This window comes from Artibeus jamaicensis, unplaced genomic scaffold (genome assembly GCF_021234435.1).
Source record: "Artibeus jamaicensis isolate MK-2021 breed Jamaican fruit bat unplaced genomic scaffold, CSHL_Jam_final contig_288, whole genome shotgun sequence".
In the NCBI taxonomy this organism is placed as follows: domain Eukaryota; kingdom Metazoa; phylum Chordata; class Mammalia; order Chiroptera; family Phyllostomidae; genus Artibeus; species Artibeus jamaicensis.
The window spans coordinates 908964-930983 of record NW_026521645.1 but is presented as its reverse complement, the minus strand read 5'-3'; the positions used below and the strand labels follow the sequence as shown (position 1 = coordinate 930983).

General features: G+C 39.2%; 1 protein-coding gene across 4 annotated transcripts in view; it reads right to left on the bottom strand.

Annotated features, from left to right (window-relative positions):
* Positions 1–22020, bottom strand: part of IARS1 (isoleucyl-tRNA synthetase 1) — a 109470-nt gene that overhangs the window by 70454 nt on the left and 16996 nt on the right. For all 4 annotated transcript variants that reach the window (XM_037157068.2, XM_053662794.1, XM_053662795.1 and 1 more), the window contains exons 6-10: positions 21668–21785; positions 15687–15834; positions 9507–9594; positions 9187–9247; positions 5852–5947 (exon numbers count right to left, since the gene is read on the bottom strand). In XM_037157068.2, the coding sequence (XP_037012963.2) occupies positions 5852–5947; positions 9187–9247; positions 9507–9594; positions 15687–15834; positions 21668–21785 (511 nt within the window). The remainder of the gene's footprint in view (positions 1–5851; positions 5948–9186; positions 9248–9506; positions 9595–15686; positions 15835–21667; positions 21786–22020) is intronic.

Below are 22020 nucleotides of genomic sequence, written 5' to 3'. Positions count from 1 at the left end.
GCACAGTGCCCAATTTAACCATTTCCTGAAGTCATCTTGCTATCAGCAACTGCGAGACAGAAATACAAAGAACAAATGGTATGAAGATGCATAAAGTCTGTTCATTCATATTTCTGAGTTTCCTTCTTCTTAAAGACCCCTTAACAAATTGCATAACATAGGTTTGGTGGTGATGAGCTCTTTTTGCTCTTTCTTCTGTAAGGAGCTTTTTACCTGTCATTTTTGACTTTAAATAATATCTTTGCTTGGTAGTGTAATTTTGGTTTGTAGGTCATTGCTTTTCATCAATTTGAATATTTCATGCCAATCCATTCTGGCCTGCAAGGTTACTGTTGAGTAACCACCTGACAATCTTATATGAGGTAGTTCCCTTATAGGTATGTACGTAACTGCTTTTAAGATTCTATTTTTAGTCTTTCACATTCTAATTATGGTATCACTTGGTGTGATGTGGGATTCTTTTGAGTTCATCTCATTTGGGACCTTCTGTGCTTCCTGGCCTTGTATGTCTATTTCCATCACCAGCTGGGGGAAGTTTTCTGTCATTATTTTTTACAACGGGATTTTATTTTCTCTTCTTCTTCTAGAACCCCCATGATGCAAATGTTGTTCTGCCTGAATGCAGGGGACCGTTTTGTTTTGGTCTGGCAAATGTGACTCAGCTCTGTATGGAAAACCTACAGAAGTGATGTGGTGGGCAGGAGCCAGACCCTCAAACTGGATTTTCCCATGGGAATCAGGCCTAAATAATGCATACAGACTGTTATTATGGCTTTTGCTCTTGCTAAAACTCCCTCACTCTGGTCTAAAACAGTATTGTAGATGTTTATTGCCTATCTCTAAGGTAGTTTCCAAAGCTTGTGTGAATTTTGCCAAGGATGGAGCTAATCAGCTTGCCACCTTTCCCTTCTGCATTTGTTATTTTCATTTCCTTTATTATACCTAAAATGTAGACAATATTCTACATAATAGATAATAAATCCTTCTTTGATGTAAAACCTGAGGAAAAAAATAAAAGCCTGTCCAGGCAAGGGTCGATGCACTCTCCTCTTGAGAGACTGGCTGTGCCATCCCTTTTTCTCCAAAGGATAGCTGTAGCCTGTGCACCGTTTTCATGTTCAATCACAACAGGCAAACTCTTCGGGTCAGAGTCTGCCACACCTGAAGTTGTCCCAGAAGCTTCTTATACTACGCTAATTTTTTTTGGATTTTCTGTTCTAATTGGGTGTTTTTTGCTCCTTATATTCAAAATTGCTGATGTGATTCTCAGCTTCATCTGTTCTACTGATTCCCTGTAAATTTTTCATTTCAGTTAGTGCATTCTTCTTTTCAGACTAGTTCTTTTTTATGCTCTTGAGGTTCTTGCTAAGTTCAGTATTGTTACAGCCAGTGTTTTAAATTCTACATCTAGCAGATTGCTTGTCTTCATTTTGTTAACTTATTTTTCTGGAGTTCTGTTCTTCCATTTGAATGTCTCATTTTAGCAGCCTTCCAGTATTCATTTCTACATATTAGGTTGAGTTGTTATGTTTCTCAAGCTTTGTAGAGTAGCCTAGTATAGTAGATATTCTCTAGGATCAAGTGGCATAGACTCCCTAATCACCCATGCTGGGACTTGAGGTGTATTCCTTTAGCCCTGAATGCTTTGGCACATCAATGCGAGGGATTTACCCTCAGGCCAATCACCTGCCAAGAACTGGCAGTGACCACTGACCACCACGGAGGACTAGCTGTGCAGGTCCCCACCCCAGAGAGCCAGACTTACTTCAGCAGGGCTCCAGTGCCCGCTGAGTCTACCCCTTAAGCGTGTCACTTGTTGAGGTGGTTCAGTGGTGATGCTTCAACAGGTTGTGAAGCTATCTACTAGGTGTGCTGGCCTCCTGGGAGGTGCAGGCAAAGGTCAGCAACTGACTCTATTTTGTGCAGGTCCACCTGGCATAAGCTACAAACCAATCCACAGCTGGCTGCTATTTGTGCTGGGCTTGGAGGTGCCCAGGGAAGACCAAGCTGTGAGGGAAGGCTGGCTGCCACTTGTGCCAGGACATGAGATGTATAGGGCATGCTAAGGCCCAGATACTGCTTGCTTTAAAGATCTTTAGGAAAATCTGAAGCATAAGCTAGGACAAGTCATTTACATGGAAAAGGCACTGGAAACAGCTTCGGTGGATCTGAAAGTTGGATGGGGTAGGGCCTCAGGAAATCACCAGAGCAGGGCTGTGTGACCCAGGCTTATGGAGTTTCAAAGATGTTGCCTGCTATGAGAGGAGGGCTCAACTGTCAGCACTTCTGTCTGGGAGAAAGTGCCCCTCTAGCTCTCATCTTGATGTCAGACAATTGTTTCTTTCTGTATGTCCCTGGTGTTTTTCAAGCTACTGCCCCAGCATAGCAGCTCAAAGAGAATGAGTTTGAGTAATTCCATGCATGGGCCCTTTAACAGGAATGGCCTGGAACTTCAGAAGCTCTCTGTCTCCCTCACCCTTAACCTTCACTGGTGTTCACAGCCAGAAGTTATGGGGACTTGTCTTCCTGACACTGGAACCCTGATCTGAGGGTGGGGCCTGGTATGGAGCTAGGACCCTTCCCTTGTCAGGAAGAACATCTGCAGCTGAGATATCCCTCCTGATTTTTATCTGTCACAGGTGATTGTGGGACCCACCCATTCTATGTCTCTGCCCCTCCTAACAGTCTCAGTGATGTGGTTTCCTCAATTCTGTAGTTGTAGGACTTCCATTCAACAAGATTTCAGGTGGTTCTGAATGATGGTTGTTCTGTACTTTAGTTGTAGTTTTGATGTGCCTGTGGGAGGAGGTAAATACAGGTTCCACCCAATTTGAATAGTGAACAGATTGATGATAATAAGAAATTGGTAGTTTTACTGGTTTTAACATTAGCATGGTAGTTATATTAAAAATAAAATTTCTCATCAATCATAGACATGTACAGAAGAATTTGTAGACAAGGACATGATGTTCAGGATTTGCTCCAAGAAAGTCCAGTTTAAATAAAAGCATGAACGAAGGGGAAGGATTAAGATAGATAAAACAGAATCCCCAAAATGCTGATTAATTGATGGAGCTGGAAGATATAAACATATGGATTTATTATAATTTTTTATTTTTTAATGAAGATTTCCATAATAAAAATATCTACAGAGTTTAAGTATGAAAACAAAGTGACCAATGGAAAAGATGAGCTTATCACCCCCATCACTGATAAAATGATCAAGTGGAGAGGTATGTGTAGGTCCCCAGTAACTGCTACACTGGCAGTAGTAACTGTGTATACTCCTGTAGCATCATGCATTCTGTTAAACACTCTTTATAGAAGAAGATTCCATTTAGTCTTCCAGGTCTCAAGATAGGCAGGTACTATATGTGTTACAGAAAAGGAAAAAGAAATTGAGACAGGCCAAGTAACTTACCCAGGGAGTGCCTTTTATTGCAGGGCTTCAACTTAAAGATTTGGTTAGCTTTGGAGCACATACCCTTAACCTGTAAACTCTACTGTTTTATTCATATAAAATTATATTAAAAGGATATTTTCAGAAAAATAGCTTTGGGCAAAATATAAAATTTATCACACCCCTTTCCCTTCTAATCACACAGTATTTAGTCAAGAAAAAGCAAGACCTGAGCCTTCCGGCCAAGACAGAGGTGTAGGTGGAAACACTGTGCCTCCTCAACCAAAATAAAGGACAACAGAGATTTAGAAACAAAAACAAAACCAGAACAGACAGAAAATTAAACTGTATAGAAGCCTGAACCATTCAACCAGGCTGGTAAGAGTTGCAGAGTCAGTGGCCAGTGGAGAGGGGTTGCAGCAGAAAAAGATGGCGGCTGCCAGACCTGGGAGCGCAGGTGGCATGGGGCTGACCAAGGTCACACATTTGTGCGCAGATAAACTAGGCAAAAATGGGCAGCAAGACAGACCATGAAACCCAGGGCTCCAGCACCAGGAAATAAAGCCTAAAAGTATGGACTGAAAAGGTGCCAAGAGTGACTCCTAGCCTCACAGAATTCACTGGAGACCCACAGGGACCTAGAACATACACAAGCCTACACAGCCAGAACCAGCGTCAGAATGGCACAATTTGCTTGGAGGAAAGCTCCAGAGGGGTCTGAAATCCAAGAGAGAGTGGAGTAAGTGCCATTAGTCCCTCTCTGACCACGCCTCCACACAAAGCATCACAACCCAGCAACTGGGTTGCCCCAGTCTGGTGAACACCTGAGGCTCTGGCACTAATATGTAATAGGAGTGACCTGACCAAAAAATTATGGCTCAAACAGAAGAACAAATCAAAGCCCCAGAGCCACACTTTTAAGTGACCAAGAGATAGCCAACCTATCAGACGCACAGTTCAAACACTGGTGATCAGGATGCTCACTGAACTGGCTAATTCTGGTTGCAAATCACATGAACAAATGAAGGCTGAACTAAGCGAAATGAAGGGAAATGCACAGGGAACCAATAGTGATGGAAAGAAAACTGGGACTCAAATCAATGGAGTGGACCAGAAGGAAGAAACAACCAACCAAACAGAAAAGAATGAAGAAATAAGAATTTAAAAAAATGAGGAGAGGCTTAGGAACCTCCAGGACATCTTCAAACGTTTCAACATCCGAATTACAGGAGCACCAGAATGGGAAAAGGAAGAGCAACAAATGGAAAATTATTTAAAAAAATAATAAAGGAAAACTTCCCCAACCTGGAAAAGGAAATAGACTTCTAGGAGGTCCAGGAAGCTCAGAGAGTCCCAAAGAAGGTGGACCCAAAGAGGTACACACCAAAGCACATCATAAATTAGCCAAGATTAGGATGAAGGAGAGAATTCTAGAAGCAGCAAGAGATAAGGGGACAGTCACCTACAAAGGTGTTTCCATCAGACTGTCAGCTGATTTCTCAAGAGACCTTACAGGCAAGAAGGGGCTGGAAAGAAGTGTTCCAAGTCATGAAAGGCAAGGACCCACATCCAAGACTGATCTATCCAATAAAGCTTTCATTTAGAATGAAATGGCAGATAAAGTGCTTCTCAGTTAAGGTCAAGTTCAAGGAGTTCATCATCACCAAGCCCTTATTATATGAAATGTTAAAGGGACTTATCTAAGAAAAAGATAAAAAATATGAAAAGTGAAAGGACAGCAAACTCACAGTTATTAGCAACCACACCCAACAAAAGCAAACTAAGCAAACAGCTAGATCAGGAGCGGAGCCACAGAAATGGAGATCACATGGAGGGTTATCAACAGGGGAATGGGAGGAGAAGAGGTGGGGAGAAGGTACAGAGAATAAATAGCAATAGACAGTGGGGAGAAAATAGGGGGAGGGCAAGAGTAGTATGGGAAATGTAGAAGCTACAGAACTACTTATGACGCGTGGACATGAACTAAAGTGGGGAATGTGGGCGGGAGGGTGTGTGCAGGGTGGAGGGGAATAAAGGGGGAGGAAATGAGACAACTGTAATGGCATAATCAATAAAATATATTATTAAAAAAAAAAAAAGCAGAAACTTTCTGAAGTCTGATTAATCATGGTGACTACACTACAGTGTGCCTTTGTTAAAACTGCATACCATAAAGAGCAAAATGTAATGTACATAAATTATGAATGGATGAAAACACAGGTTGCTTTTTACAAAGACTAAATGCCCTTAGTCCACCATTTTTTAGAAATCAGCTCAGGGTGAAAAGAAACTGCAGACATATTTTATAAGCCAAAAAGGCTGATCCCATGGCGTAAGAAGAGTGGTGATCAACATACACACATACACACATGAACAGACATGAGGAAAATAACTTAGTGGCCACTGAAATCGACTTCTTATAATTATAATCTCAAGATTTGTATTACTCACCGCGCCAAAGTAAGGAGCTTGATGTACAACCCCAGTGCCTTCTTCTTCCCTCACATAGCTGTCAACAAGCACAGTAAAAGCACCATTCTCTTTACACTGGAAAAGAAAACGTTAGTAGGACTAAAGGATGAAACTGTACCATACCATAATATTAATTTGATAACAGCTTTTAGACCTTGTAAAACTTTTAACATGTGAAATTCTTTTCAGCAACAGAAATAGCAATAATTCATATGGGAAGAAAACATGCTAATTCTATACAGTAGTTCATGAATGATTCAATACTTACAAATGAAATAATTATCTACAGACTTGCAGAGAAAATTTTCTATTTTTTTTTAGTATAACACTGGGCCTTTTGATTAGTTCTCCTAGACTAATTCCCCCACTCCAATCTATCCTAGCACCCAGCATGTCCTTAAACATAGTCTCACAAAATATACTCCTTAAACTATTCCTTCCCAATATATAGCTCACCCTTGAATAATGCAGGGGTTAGAGGCACTGACCCCCATGCAGTGAAAATCTGGGTTTAAATTCTGACTCTGCAATTCACTCTTCCCATCCTTGAATCCAACCTACCATTTTTTTCAATATGCACTTGGGAATGCAAAAAAATATTTTCTATCCCTGGTCGGTTAAATAAAATCCATGTATAAATGTACTGGCATCTTGTTCAAGCATCAACTGTATTTTCAATCACTGCATACACTTAACTTTTCTTTCCACTTCAAGTCCAGTTCAAGTTATTCAGTTGTAAAAGGCAAAACTTGAAAGATGTGGAATGGAGGAGTCAAGAGCTATTATTTCTATCTACAGATATTCTATCCTAAAGTAACCCTGATGGGTAATGTTTCCAATTTTATTTCCTTTGCAATAACAATAAAGGTAGGTTAGTACATATTAGGTTATAGGCCTACTTTTTCCACCGTCATCTCTTAACATTTCATTTCACATACCCTTTGTTTTAGCCCAACTAAAACCCTTTGCTTTCTTATCTGCCTTTGCAAAAAAGTAGTTTCAGAAATGAATTTCACAACTAAAACTATAATCCTGAAAGAAAAAAAAAAAGGCATTAGTACTTCCAAGTTTTAAAGATATTCTAGTTGCATGTGAATTTCACAAGTGAACTCAGAACAAAGATAAAATGGCTTGTGCAAATCACAGAAACAGCAAGTTGGACCTGAAACAAGGTTGTCTTGGGTCCAAATACAGTAGCATTTTCAACTCTTTAATTGTTTGGCACATGCTTAAAACATGAAAAATAACCATAAATTTTTAAATTGCTGTAACCCAAATCACCTGTAAATGTCTTTGGTGTGGTATCGCGGGTACTGTGTCTTCAACAATATAAACATGGAGATAGAATATGTATGTTCTTACAATCAGATGTAGGGAACACAAAGGTACCTATTTATAACTAAAGCGAGAACCTCCACACTGCACTCCTATCTCTGGATCCTGCCTCGCTGAGGCTGAGATTAGTCAGTGGTCACCACAGTACATGCTGTACTCACATACTCTCATAGCTCTCATTTAGTATTTCATAACATGTATATTTTAGGTACACATCAAATGATTTTGTCCTAAGTCAAAGAATTTATAGTATTTGTCTAAAATTTACAGAAGGTTCCAGAAATTTCAGGAAGCTAAGTGAATGGAAGGTCTTATTCGTCTTAACTCTATGTACTAAGTGCATGTTCCAACGACTTAACCCAAAATTCCTATCTAGCGTGTCTATGTACATTTTCTGAGAGGGTTTAGCTTTCCTCAACTTCTCAGTAGAGTCTATAATTCACAAAGTTTATGAATCACTCACCTAGTGGAAGAGTTTTAAGACAAGAACACATACAACATAAAACAAATTAAGATTCATGAGAGAAGAATGTAGTAACAACATTTTTCAGAAGGAGAAACCAAAGAAGCATTTCAGAAACCACTTTTTCAGATGGCATCTAACTTTAGCTTTGAAGAGTGACTTGAACTTGAGCTGGTATGACATTACAGAAAGGTGAAGGATGTTTTAAACAGAAGAAAAAGTTAATGAAAACAAAGGCAGGGAGGAAGAAAGAGAATGGGTTTTTGACTGAAGCAAAAGATATGTTAAGTGATGTGACAAGGAAGCTGGTCTGCCTCATGCCAAGTGGAGAACATCTAGTGAAAAATGTGCTGGCAAACGAAACATCTATAGGCTCTCAGGGAGGGACCAAACCAGGAAGCAAGTAGGGATATTCATCAGCAGCAACACGTAATGAGGGAAAGGGCCGCTAGTTAGAAGACTAGAAACAGGGAAACACTCAAAGAGCATGAAAGTGAAAAGACGTAAACAACATTGTAGACAGAGCCCAAATGGCAGAGGTCATCTGCATTAAATTAAGCAAACTCTGTTACTGTACTGAAACAACAGAGGGTAAGGAAATGTTTTATCCTGGGCTCTGATGTAAGGTTTTGCTGGCTAACGATATGCCCAGCTGAGTATATTTCTTACATAATATGTGAAGCCAGGTCTGAATCAGTATACTCTAAGACTGATAAATAAGGGCCAATTTCTGATGACCTTGTTCTTTTGTTGGTGGTTGGGTTTGCAACTATAGCTGCAAATTCATTGTCAGAAAATGAATACTGTATAAACCAGCTTTATGACTCCTAAGAAAAGTTGCTAAATTAATGAGCTCTGTTGTAGTATCCAGATTTAAACACCCACCTGGTCAATTTCCATTAAATGAATTGTCTATTTTATTAAAAGATTTTATTTATTTTTAGACAGAGGAGAAGGGAGGGAGAAAAAGAAAGGGAGAAACACTAATGTCTGGTTGCCTCTCCCATACTCCCTACCAGGGACCTGACCCGCAACCCAGGCATGTGCCCTGACTGGGAATCACAGTGGCCACCCTTTGCTTCCCAGGTTGGCGCTCAATCCACTGAATCACACCAGCCAGGACTGAACTGTTTACTTTTTTTTGCACAGTTTTGAATACTAGCCTAAATTTGTCGGAGGGGAACCCCCCCCCCCCCCGCAAACAATCCTTCATATTCCTGATATGTACATTACAAGCATGAATAAATATATAGACATATATCTTATCAAAAGTAAGTGATCTCTTATGTAATTTGAGAAAAGTATTTTTAAAGTCCCTATAGGATGTTAATGATTTGGAACAAGGACATAAAAAAAAAAAACACCTTAATTCTGTTACTACTAGACTTTTTGATTCAGGCACACTCATGCAAACAATATAATGAGCACACCACTTTGGTTACCATTATACTACTCCAATTATCAATACAATACAAGGGCTGTGGAGAGCCACCATGGTAGGGCTCCCTAAGCTCACCTTTACAAAATAATTGAACAGGGGCCTGTATTTCTTCCCTTTGAGATAGGTACCTGGAAACCTAGAAAAAAAAAGAGAAAGGCAAACTTACAATTATATTTAGGCTATCAAAGAAATTAGGTTGGAGCCACATGAAATCACTACTCCCTTACTCATTTATGTGTTCCTTAGTCATAAATGTTGGCACATTACCAAACATGCAAATAATGGTATCAGTAACTAAAAGCTAAACTGGAATTATACAGCTTTTGGGTAATAAAGTTATCTTCTTTTTTTAAACTAAAGACACACATGCATAAATAAATAATTTGTATATTTACCTTTCCAGGATCTCATAGTCACTTTCCGATCTAAAGAGGGCTGATAATCTGGCTTCCATTAAAATGAGTGATTTTCCTCTGACAACATCTATGAGACCAATAGAAAAAGTGGACTTCAGTGATACTGACACTGTGAATATCACTTAAAGACATGAATCAGCACGGCTCTCCCTCCAGTGGTTCCTGTATCACCTACGATCAGTGTGCTCAGCACTCACAGAGAAACACTACAAAGAACACTACACACTTCCTTCTGGATACTAAAAAGACAAAAACAACAAAAGCTGTTAGGCAGCTCATGAATTGTTGTAAATTGCACCTCTACCCATTTGTAGTAAACTGATCTTTATTTTCCCCTACCAAAGGTAATATATATGTGACTGATTCAAAGTCATTAACAAACTAAGAAGTTTACAAATAAAAGTCCCCTATAATCTTATCAACCCTTAGGTACTACTTACCATATATTTGACTGCATATCCCCAGATATTTTTCTATGTATATAGTAATATACATATTATGTCAATGGGTGACTTTTAAAAGATAATTGTAGGCCCTGGCTGGTGTGGCTCAGTGGAATGAGTGCCAGCTTGCAAAACCAAAGGGTTAACAGTTCGATCACATGTGGGCCAGATTCCTAGCAGGAGGCGCACGCAAGGCAACCAGACACTGATGTTTCTCTCCTCTTTCTCCCAACCTTCCCCTCTTTCTAATAATAATAATTGTAAAATGTAACTCAATATAGTTTTAAAATTTATTTTCACATAATACACTATGAACTGTTTACATTGGGATAATGGGTATTGTAGTACGTTTCTTTGTATTCTTATTGGAAATGGAGGACCTTACCCTAAAAATAGAAAAAAATGGAACATCTATTAAAACATTTAAAATTTAACAGATACTGAAAAATTGCCTTACAAAATTTAAAACTCCCACCTATAAAGTATGACATATCCAAGAATTTATTCGAGCCTATGAAAATTCACCATCAGAAAAATGAGAATATTAATTTCCGTGAAGGCCTTTGAAATTCATTGACAGACTGCTATAAATAATTTTGACACTCACCAGTCCTGACCTCACAGGAACTTTATTACAAGTGGAGTCTACATTTTCTGAACTCAAACTCAGAATACGTAGTCCACCAAGTACAAGAGGCAGGCAGAGTGACATGACCGAAATCTCAGTCAGATGGCTCCTAAGACTGTCAGGCTCACTACAGAATGGCTGTCTCATAGGTGAAATAGGGAACTTAAATGGAGAAGCAGCTACAGAGCCAGGCTGTGTGTGCAAACAGCTCTTTCCCAGCAGATATCATAAGAAACCAAATCTTGAGCCCTGGCTGGTGTAGCTCAGTGGATTGAGCACGGGCCTGCAAACCAAAAGATCGTGGTTCAGTTCCCCAACAGGGCACATGCCTGGGTTGCAGGCCAGTTCCCAGCAGGGGCCAGTTCCCAGCAGGGGATGCACCAGAAGCAACCATACATTGATATTTCTCTCCTTCCCTTCCCTTCTAAAGATAAATAAATAAAATTTAAAAAAAAAAAAAAAAAGAAAGAAATTCCTAACTGGGGGGGGGGGGGGGGGGGAAGAAACCAAATCTTGGTCCTATCCACTTCCAAAGCATAGGTAAATAATAATTACTTGTTTTCTGACCCCCAATCCTCTCTATTCCTTTATCAATATTTCTCTCTTGGCAACAAAAGCTATTGTGGGTCATGCTGATTGTCGTGTAAGGTGGATTTCCTTTTTCTTCTCAGTTTTTCTTTTCTACTTTTGCTTCACCCTTTCCCTCATAAAGTATCAAAACCCTGAAAGTTCCAATCTTCTATTTTCATGTAAGTATCTTTGAAATGGCCTCATTGAGACTGTGGTTAACTCTCTACCAGGGAATATATGAAAGACGCAAAGTCAAGTTTTGATACAAATTCTGTGATACTCAAGCAGGAGACAGCATAGCAAAGGAGAAACGCTGAGACTGCACTTCTGTTGCTGCAGTCTACTGTCCTGGTTGCCAGAAAATGACTTTTAGTATCTAGGTAGAGACCATGCTTGTGCACAAAACTTCACTGGTAGTTAATGAAAGGATAAAGTCTGTGCCATTTGCTATCATGGCACAATATGCCAAGCAGGCCTATGACCTTGTTAAACATAACTGTCATTTTTCTCTTCTGAGCTTGTCCCCAGGACTGGAAATTACTGGAAAGAACAGACCTAACTGCTCCCCACAGTCACGGGCATAAGATTATACTGGAACACACCGTAGTCTCATGTTGCAATGCCCCAATGAAATGAGGTGCAAACTGGAAATACTTCCCACATTCCAAAGTTGGAGGATGGGGGTGGGGGGTGATATGGAGGTTAAGATACTTTTCATAATGATGGCAAGTTGATAGCTGTGCTTCCAACCCTGGTAAAAGGTCTACTTGACTTTCAGACTTCGCCTGGGGAGCTTATACAATGCCTGTAGGAGGGCAGGCTCCTGTGTCATGGGGTACTCTTGCTGTGAGTGAAGATGGAAGCCGAAAGAAGGTAAAAGATATGGGGTAACTGGCAAGAGTAGCACATTGTAGGATGAGCCAGATACGAGGTCACATAGGATACTCTGGGTCAGCATTTAAAAAATAAGAGCAGGCTCAGAGAAAGGAAGGGAAGCAGCCATGAGGTTTCAAAGGGTAGAGAAGAACTGCCCAATTGGCCATGAGGTCAGTAGTGACTGGCAGCCATGAGGAAGGAGTCCAGGGGAATTTCAGCCATGAGGGGAATTTCATCCATGAGAAAGTCTGAAGATTTTTCTCAGTCTTCAGACTCATGGCCGAGGTCTGAGAAAGAAAACAGCAAGCAGCTATGCAGTTTGTAGTGAAGCAGTCAACCATGAGGCTGGTGTGAAAGGTAGAAGCCATGATGGCCAGGAGTTAGGATCCTGCCATGCAGCCTAAGGTAGTGAGGAGCAGCCACACTGGCTGAAGAAGGGTGTAAGGAGAGAGCTGACTGAGCTAGGTGGTAACCTGCTGAACCAACCATGGATTCGTAACAGATGCCTAGAATGCTGACTTCTGCTTCTCTGAAGGACATACGGAGAGGCCACTGTCTTGGGATTCCCAGGAGTCCACCAGGAATCAGTGTAACCTGGCACATGTTTTCCTGGACTACTATTACTACATGGAGGCTAAGAACAACATACGCTAGATCCTGAAGGAGAGAGCTGCTGCAAGAGGATGGTGACTATGAAACACACAAGTGCACACACATGCCAGAGAAGATAGAGAATTCTTTGAACAGCTGGCTTATGAACAGATAAGGATATGGGGAATTTTGGGCATTTTTTTTGGCTCATTACCTGATGGGGAGCAAGGAAAGTGCTGGGTCTCATGGCAGAACAGGGCTCAGAGCAGGAATGCTCCCAGCCCACCCCGAGGTAAGTTTCCTGTCTCCTTCAACACTGATTGGTTGGGTATGCACCAAGGTGACACATGGACAGGTCCCAGTTTGCTTGGTTACACCAATAGCTCAGGAGGCACAAAACAGCAACTACCTGGTCTTTTCTTTTTTTCTTTTCTTTTTTTTTAAAGATTTTATTTATTTATCTTTAGAGGGAAAGGGAAGGAGAAAGGGAGAGAAACATCAATGTATGGTTGCCTTTCATGCATCCCCTGCTGGGAATTGGCCTGCAGGGAACTGGCCTGCAACCCAGGAATGTGCCCTGACTGGGAATCGAACCGTGATTGTCTGGTTCACAGGCCCGTGCTGAATCCACTGAGCTACACCAGCCAGGGCTTACCTGGTCTTTTCTAACCCAATAAAAGCTCAAAGCCCCTACCTCTTAATTCTGGAGTATCTCTCCATACCATGCCCCTCTCCTTTCTGAGAGAGTGAATAAATACTTTACTCTCTGCACATTATTCTTTGTGATCTCTTTCACATCCCGTGTCACTGACTACCTAACAGTTAACCCATTTTACCCCACTAACTATATTTTGCAGAGTATAATGCACTGTCATGTATTAATGTGCACCCACGTTTTTGGCCCAATTTCAGGAAAATAAACTTTTATTTTAATTTTTGAGTTTGTTTGTTTGTTTTAAGATACTTAATTTTTGTATTAGAGAGAAATTTTAGCATTTATTTTTGAACATATTGTGGTACAAGAAATTTTCTGTTACAAATAATTATAAAACACAAGAACAAATACAAGAGATTCCAGGCACTACCCGTATATAATGTGCATCTTTATTTTTCCCTCAAAAATTCGGGAAAAAAATGTGCATTATACACAGCAAAGTAATCTAATTATTATGCTATTCTACTGAATTAACACAGCTGCTTGATCCCGGAGACGGCAATCAAGGAGATCGTGGGAAAGGTACCAGAGCACAAGCTTAAAGGTTATGTAACTAATTAAGCATGTGTAGTAAGAAGCCCACAAAAATCAAACAACGGAATTCACCTTTTCCTCTCGTGCTGCCTAAAGCCCATAAAAGGAGACAAAAAGATTCAGAAAAACCCCTGTCCAATCTCTCTTAGGAAGAAGTGGGTCAGTTCCTTATTGGCAAAGGAGGTGACCCGCTCTCCTATCTCGGGAGTATACTTTACTTTATAAATCACGCTAACTGCACTTCACTTTGTTGGTTAAGAGATACACTTTCTTTAATAAACCTTGCATGTTACACATAACCTTGTGTGTGTACTCAGTCCAATTTATTGGTCAGGACTACCAAAAACCTAGAGCTACACCTATCAGCAGCAATGTTAGAATTTATAATAAACACATATTTTGTCTCAGTCCCCGTTCTGGTAGAGCTGTTAAAATGCTTAGAATTTCTTAAGTGATGAGAGACTTGTAACCTACCCTAGTTCCATGGGGAAAGAAACTGTGCTTGGGACCCTTTAGACCTCACCCTGTAAACTTTTTCATATGGCTGTTTATGTGTACCCTTTATAATATCCTTTTATAACACAGTGGTAATCTAATAAATACAATGTTTCTCTGAGTTCTGAGAGCCGCTTCAGTAAATTAATCAAACCTGAGATCATGGGTCAGTCAGAAGCACTGGTTAACAACCTGGACTTGCAACTGGAGTCTAAAGTGGGGGTGCAGTGGTGGGGACAGTGTTGTAGGACTGAGCCCTTAATGTGTGGGATCTGATGCTAATTCTAGATAGCTAGTATCTGAACTGACTAAATTGCTTGGTGCTTTTAAAAAACACATGCATGAGAGATTCCTAATAATGATGAAATGCCACCTCTCTGAATCTCAGGAACTTCACTTATAACAGGGGCATGATGTACAGAGGTGTACTAAAATCTGAAAATTATAAGGAATTTTTACTTTTTATATATTTGTACTATGCTACTTTGTGTGTTTATTTTCAATATGTTGAAGAGAAAACAAGAGCCAAAATGGCCTCAGTCATTCTAAAAAGCCCATGATACTAAAACGAAGTTTATTATTTGACCTAATTGCTGTTTCAATCTTTCCCAGAAAGTCTATATTTATTTGGTCAACATCAAAGAGTTAATCTGAGGAATAGGTTCTCACCACCCTGACACCAGAAAAAAAGAGGCAATCTGCATAATAAAAAAACATTTGCAGTGAGCTTCCCCCCCAAACAAAAACAAACAGCCCTGGCCAGTGTGTCTCAGTGGATAGAGAGCTGGCCTGCAAACCAAAGGGTCGCCTGTTCAATTGCTAAATTGTGGACCAGGTCCCCAGGTCGGGGCACACAACAGGTAAGCACACATTGATGTTTCTCCCCCTCTCTTTCTCTAAAAGATAAATAAATAAAATCTTAAAAAAAAAACAGCCCCCCCTGAAACTCAGATGTCCTGGTCTAAAATAAATCCTTTCTTTTCTTTTCCTAATAGCTCCCCTTGCCTCACTCTCTTCCTAAAAAAAATCTTAAATTTTGCATAACCTTTAGCAGTATACTTTTAGTTGCTAAATGGTATACTGTCCACTTAATAAAGCCAATTAAACCTTCAAATTTATTTGGCTGAATTTTGTTCTTTAACAGATTAGAAAAAAACGAACCTCTTTTAGAGGTTATTTTTCTGACTAAGTCTAACACTTTCTAAAAACTTCTATTTTTATTCCAAAAAAATGAAACTTTCATTTTGTCCCAAAATGTTAAAATTATTTTATTCATATTAATCATAAGTAATCAGGCTCACACTTACCTTTAATCTTTACATACTGTGAATCTGGATTAACACAGAGGGCAAGGTTGCTAGGGAGAGTCCAGGGAGTACTTGTCCAAGCAACCAAAGATACATTTTCATCTTCCTCCAAAGGGAAGGTTACAAATATTGAAGGGTCTTGAACATCCTGAAATAAAATGAGACAAAATTTATAACAGACATGGAAAGAAAAGAAACTAATCCTAAAGAGTAAAATAAACTGATATTCAGAATAAACTGAACTTTTCAAAAACCACTTGATATGTTTACAAAAATAAAATAGTAAGAAAACCAATATATACTTTAATACACTTTAAACGTTTTAACAATTACACACTACAAAATGGCACTTGGTCAGTGGACTGTAGATACAATGGTGGTCCCATAAAGATTATAAGGGAGCTGAAAAATTCCTATAGGATAGGCTAGTAATGCCATAGCTTTCCTTAGGTTGTAAGGTAATGCATTACATAGTCTTAATAGCGCTGTGTTACAAGTGCCTACAATATTCAGTATAGTAACATACCGTAGATTTATAGTCTAGGAGCTGTAGGGCAACAGATTATGTTGTTGACATAACCGTTTGGGTTATGCCATCCCAAAGTATGTCTATTTTGGATAAGGATTACTTTAGGTCAATTAAAGAAAGAGCAGAAAGGGGAGAAGTTGTGAAAACAAGTAGCAGCTTGTTTTTGCAAAAGATATTTACATTTGTAAAGGAAGTCTCCATCTGTAAGTTTCTCCTCTTCATGTGCCAGGAAGTGGAAGGCCTTATCTTTAGATACCCTTATCAATAAAGATGACAAGTCCCTAAACCTGCATAGCAACCTTTTGTTTTCTGTGATTTTCCTGGTAACTTACCATAACTGACTCCTGCCACCCCTAATATCTCTTACATAATTTGAGCAAAAGATGTTATTTTAAGGTGGCTTCTACATTTTTTCAAGTTACTTTGTTTTCCTGGGTCCCTCCCACATATAGAGGAGCTATACATACTATTAAATGTCTTTGGTTTTTTTCCTATAAACCTGTCTTTTATTACAGGGATGTCTTAGCCAAGAGGCCTGAAGGTAAAGGGAATTTATTTTTCCTCCCCTACAGAGCAATAGCTGTGCAGTAGGCTATTCCATCTAGGTTTGTGTTCAGTGCACTCTGATGTTCTCACAAGGATAAATTCACCTAATAGACCCTTAAATGGAGCATGACTGTAGTTACAAACAACACATTTTAAGTGTATCAAGAGGGATATATATGTATAGTGAAGGTTTCACTATTACAATGAACTATTTTATAATACAACCATAAAGTAATATGTCAATTTTAAAATAACTTTCACCTCTTCCCCTCCTGTTTCCCTCTTCCCTTGACATAAAAAGCTGCATCCTGCACTTTTTAAATATGGTTCTTAGGATGCTAGTCTGTCATCTTTTTGACTTGATGGCTTTCTGAATAAAGTCATTTTCCTTGCCCCAACACCTTGTCAGTCAACTCACTGCCTTGTTGTGTGGCAAGGGGTGGAAACTTAAACATGGCTGCAAATAATAATTCAGCTCATAAAGAAAAAAACAAACTTACTGGTAACCAATACACATTCAGAGAATTGTAACCAAGAAGCTTGGAGTCTGGCTGCCTGCATTTGTGAACAAACACAACCCAGAAATAGGTGAGGAAGGAAAGAGGTTTTTATTAACAGGTACCAAATTTGAGAGGACTGGGAACATCCCTGCTCCAAGTCAACCTCTTCCACAAAACACAGAAATTCCCTTGTTCCCAGAAAGACAGGAACCCAAATTGATGCCCAGAAGTTACCCATCATACACATTTATCCTTTTGGAACCCAAGGAGGCGATACTAAGACTCTCTGTCTCTTCAGTTTTAAGGCTCTTTGGCTCCGGAGTGCACACACTTCAGGGTTCCAGAGCTGCCATTGTCTCATGCAGCTTCTTCTCTCTTCCCCAGAGCCTGGGGTGTACTGCCAGATCACTCCAACTGGTCATGTAAGAGAATCTCCATCCGTGGGACCCCTGCTCACAAGAGTTACTCTTGTCTCAGAGCTGGTGAGTGTTCCCAGCCCATGCCTCCATATGTTGTTCTCAGCAAAAGAACACGGCATAGTCTGACTCCTGAGGTGCAGAGCAGATGTATCTCAAGGGCCTGTGATTTGAGACACATCTTGGTGTGGGACTCTGCCTGCAGGCGAAAAGCCCTGAGTGGGCTCTTCATCTGCCCATCCCATAACCAGCCCCCACACCTCACCCCAATCAGGTGCACAAGGCAAAGAGAAGAGAGTGCTTTTCCCAGTAATCTATTTTAATGTCTTGGCCCACAAACCCAAGCACAATGAAACATCTGGCTTTTCAACCTATGTGCTCTAACACCTGCCATGTTTGTCAGGCTCCCAGTGTCTTTGCTCCTCTTCTGGCTGCCATTTTGTAGAAAGGGGCAGAAGTTTCCCCAGTGGTGAACAGGGGCACAAATGTCTTAGCCCAAGGCGGGGCATTTGGCCACACAGACGGCTTAGGTTCTGTGCTGCCTATGTCACGAGCTGCTCACTTGTTGGGGCATTGCATGCTGGTTAGTGCTTCTTGCATTAGTTGTTCTGGGGCATGCATGCCTATCAAACCCCAATCCTGAGTCTCAATCCTGAGTTGCCCTCATTACTTCCTGTAAACCCTCCCTTCTGGGGGCAGAGGGGAGGTACTGGCTCTCAGAATTTCTTCCCTGTTCCCCAGCAGTCTGATCAGATCCCTCTGTTACAGAATAGCTGAAGTAAAAAAGAGAAAATGCTAAGTGTTGAGAGAATGCAGAATAATCACAACTGTTTAGTGGGAATATAAATCAGTACAACCACTTTGGGGCACTTCATGCTAGTACATATTACAGTGAAAGGCATCAACCCACAGCTCACAGGCCAAATCTGACTGCACCCTGTTTTCATATATCTCAAGAGCAAAGAATGATTTTGAGAGAACTGAGTACTTGAGATAGGCCATTTGGCTCACAAAGCCTAAAATTTTTACTAGGTGTCCCTTTAAAGACTGCCAACTTGTGTTCTGAAGCTACTAAGTAGAAGTATATGTTTTGACTCAACAACTCCACTCCTACTGGTTATGTATCTAAAAGACATAGATATAGTATATGCTCTCCTAAAGACAAGTTCTGGAATGTCCAGAGCAGCACTACTGATAAGAAACACAAACTGAAAACTGCCCAAATTCCCATCAATATTAGGATAAATAAATAAAATACTAGATAACAATTAAAATGGTGACCTATAAAACACAACATGGATGACTTTCAAACAATCTTGAGCAAGAGAAGCCAGGCACACACAAATAAAAACACACTGTACGAAACCATTTATATATAGCTTAGAATCAGCAAATGAATTAATGAAGTTAGAAGTAGGGGTGAGAAGTGCATGGCTAACTTAAGGAACCAGGAGAAGGGAGAACTACTGATAGGCTGATAGGGTTTTTTTTTTTTTTTCTTAAAAAGACTTGTATTTATTTATTTTTAGAGAGAGAGGAAGAGAAGGAAAGAAAGAGGGAAACTTCAATGTGTGGTTACCCCTGGCATGCCCACTACTGGGCACGTGCCTGGGTTGCAGGCCAGGTCCCCAGTAGGGGACACATGAGAGGCAACCACACATCCACACATTGGTGTTTCTGTCCCACTCTTTCTCCTTCTCTTCCCCCCTCTCTATAAATAAATAAATAAAATATTAAAAAAAAATAATCCAACTAACCAGACTACTAAAAACTAAAAATTCAGACAAATAACAAATACTTTATATACTACAAGTTGGTTTACCTTTGGGAACAGTTGGAAGGCCTTTCTCCTGAAACTCAGTGTACTTTTGCACAGCTTGCTCTTTCCCAACAAGAGAATGTTTATGAAAGAGAGTAACCTTTGAAAATTGTAGGAGCTCACAAGCTATTATGAAGGTCTAACATTTAAAAATTGGTGCCAAAGGAAACCCAGCATAAGTATACAAGGATTTATATTTAAAATGTTCAGAGCTATGTCCGTCAAAACCACTCAAATGTCTACCAAATGAATAAATTGTAACCTATTTGTTATATGAAACACTACAAAGCAGTTAAAATAAACTTAAAAGTACATGTATCAAGATGAAGAAGCTTTAAAAAATATTGTTTAGTATAAAAGACAAGATGCAGAGTAAGTACAGTGGTGAGATTTGAAAACATGCAGAACAATGCTAATACCGTTAATGGATATTTTTGCAGATAGTAAAAGTATAAAAATATGCATGGGAAGGAAATGTCAATTCCAGCACCACAGTTACCTATAAGGATATAAGGAAGGAAGTAGAAAAGTGCTGTAAAAAAATCGTGGTATATTCACTCACACAAAAATTAGAACAAAAAATCCATCACTATATGGATCACCATCAGAAACATAATGCTGAGTGAAAAGCTAGATATAAAAAAATACACAGTGGTTCTTTCCACTTCCACAAAGTGAAAAGAAGCAACACTAATCAACTATTATCTATAGCATTTTATGTATTTTTACAAAAAAGAGATGCCACTTACTGGAAATCATCAAATGGTACACTTAAGATTTGTACATTTAACTATTGATGAATTTTAACCTCCCTGCCTTGACAACACCCCCAAAACCATAAGCAAATACTGACCTCTATTAATGACATACATGAAGGAAATAACAAATACAAAAATGAGGTACCAATTAATAAAAAATATAAAGGACAAAGAAAGCGTTAAATTAGACCATGCAAACAGAAGCAAAACACTTATATTGTAGAAACCTTCTAAGACAAAACCTGTCTTCTAAACAATAATTTGCAAGAAAAAGAATAGAAAGAGAAAAGGAGACCTACAGATTAATACAGATCAAAAAGACAGTTATTACCATGCATAAACCTTTCTTAGATGTGACTAAAAAACCAAAATAAAAATAACGAGAGACAAAGGTATGATATTTGAGACAAAGAGAAACACTAATGATATCAAGGAATTAAAGAATTTTAAAGTATTTAAAAGTGATGACTGGTGCAAAAAAGGTACCATGGTATTGTTACAAAATAAATGATAGCACTTAGTATATAATTCTCTACATTTGTATGTACATAAAATATTTTATTAAAAAAAGTACAACCAATTAATTATTAGCACTAGCACAGGTATTTAGGAGACAACAGGATCATCATGCCCACATCAGAATTTGCAAAGATAAAACTGAACATATGAAGAAAAGCATTCTATAAGATGAGAAGTGCTTTCGAAATACAAATCTTAATAGTATTTCCAAATCTGAGCTATAAAGTAAGAATCTCCCCCAAAATCAATGTCCTTTAAAAACAAAGAGGATTAGATAAATTTTCAGAAATGAAAACAACCTCTTGAATACACGCACATGAGAACAGACAGTTCACAGATAGTTTTAGAAGATTTATTACCTTGACTATCTGTCTGAAGTAGTATATTTTATAAATATCAGACATGTCCAAAATCTTCTATCAAGCCAATGACAGGATATTCTATTCACTAGAAAAAAGATCATAATACTGTACACCAACCCTCAATCAGATTTTTCCCAAATACCATTAACAAATAAATGAACTATGAGATCTTAGGTGAGGGATCAAGGTCACCCAAACCAACAACTTATGAAACAGTAACAGGAGGGAAACAGGGCAGAGCTCAACTTATAAACCAGAGGCATGAAAATATGGTGAAAACAAACAAAACCTATCACATTAACTAAGACATTATTCACATATCTCACAGGGAAAAGGTAATCCCTTGCTTTCAATCTTAACAAAACCTTAGTTCAGTGACCGGCAGTACTACCAGCACTTGGTAGTGCTGTGATTTTTAACAATCACACTGACCAGACTTGTTGGGCCAGCCTTTCACATTCAGACTAGTTACCTTGATCATGACAACCATTTAAATTTCCAGGTACATAATGCCCAATGATGTCCTACTTACCTTGTAATTCTGGTGAGATTCGAAGTTGGAAAGTGGAGTGTTGCATGCAGTAGAAAAGGGCATCACTTTCACACCTCTATAAACAAGACCTTTATCATAGAGTTGTTTGAAGACCCACCTAGCAAGTAAAGAGACAAAGTTTTAGAATAGTTATATAACCTAAACTCTGTTTCCCCAAATGCAAACATTTATGCCTGGTTATGTTTATAGTTCGTGTCAACCAAAGATGTGAAAACACAATGTCTCTGAAGATTCTCTGGTAAATTACAACAGATCAGAATGAGACGTTATGTAGACATAAAAGTACTAACTATCTGTTGACATGGAAACATGTTCATAACTTAATGTTGACT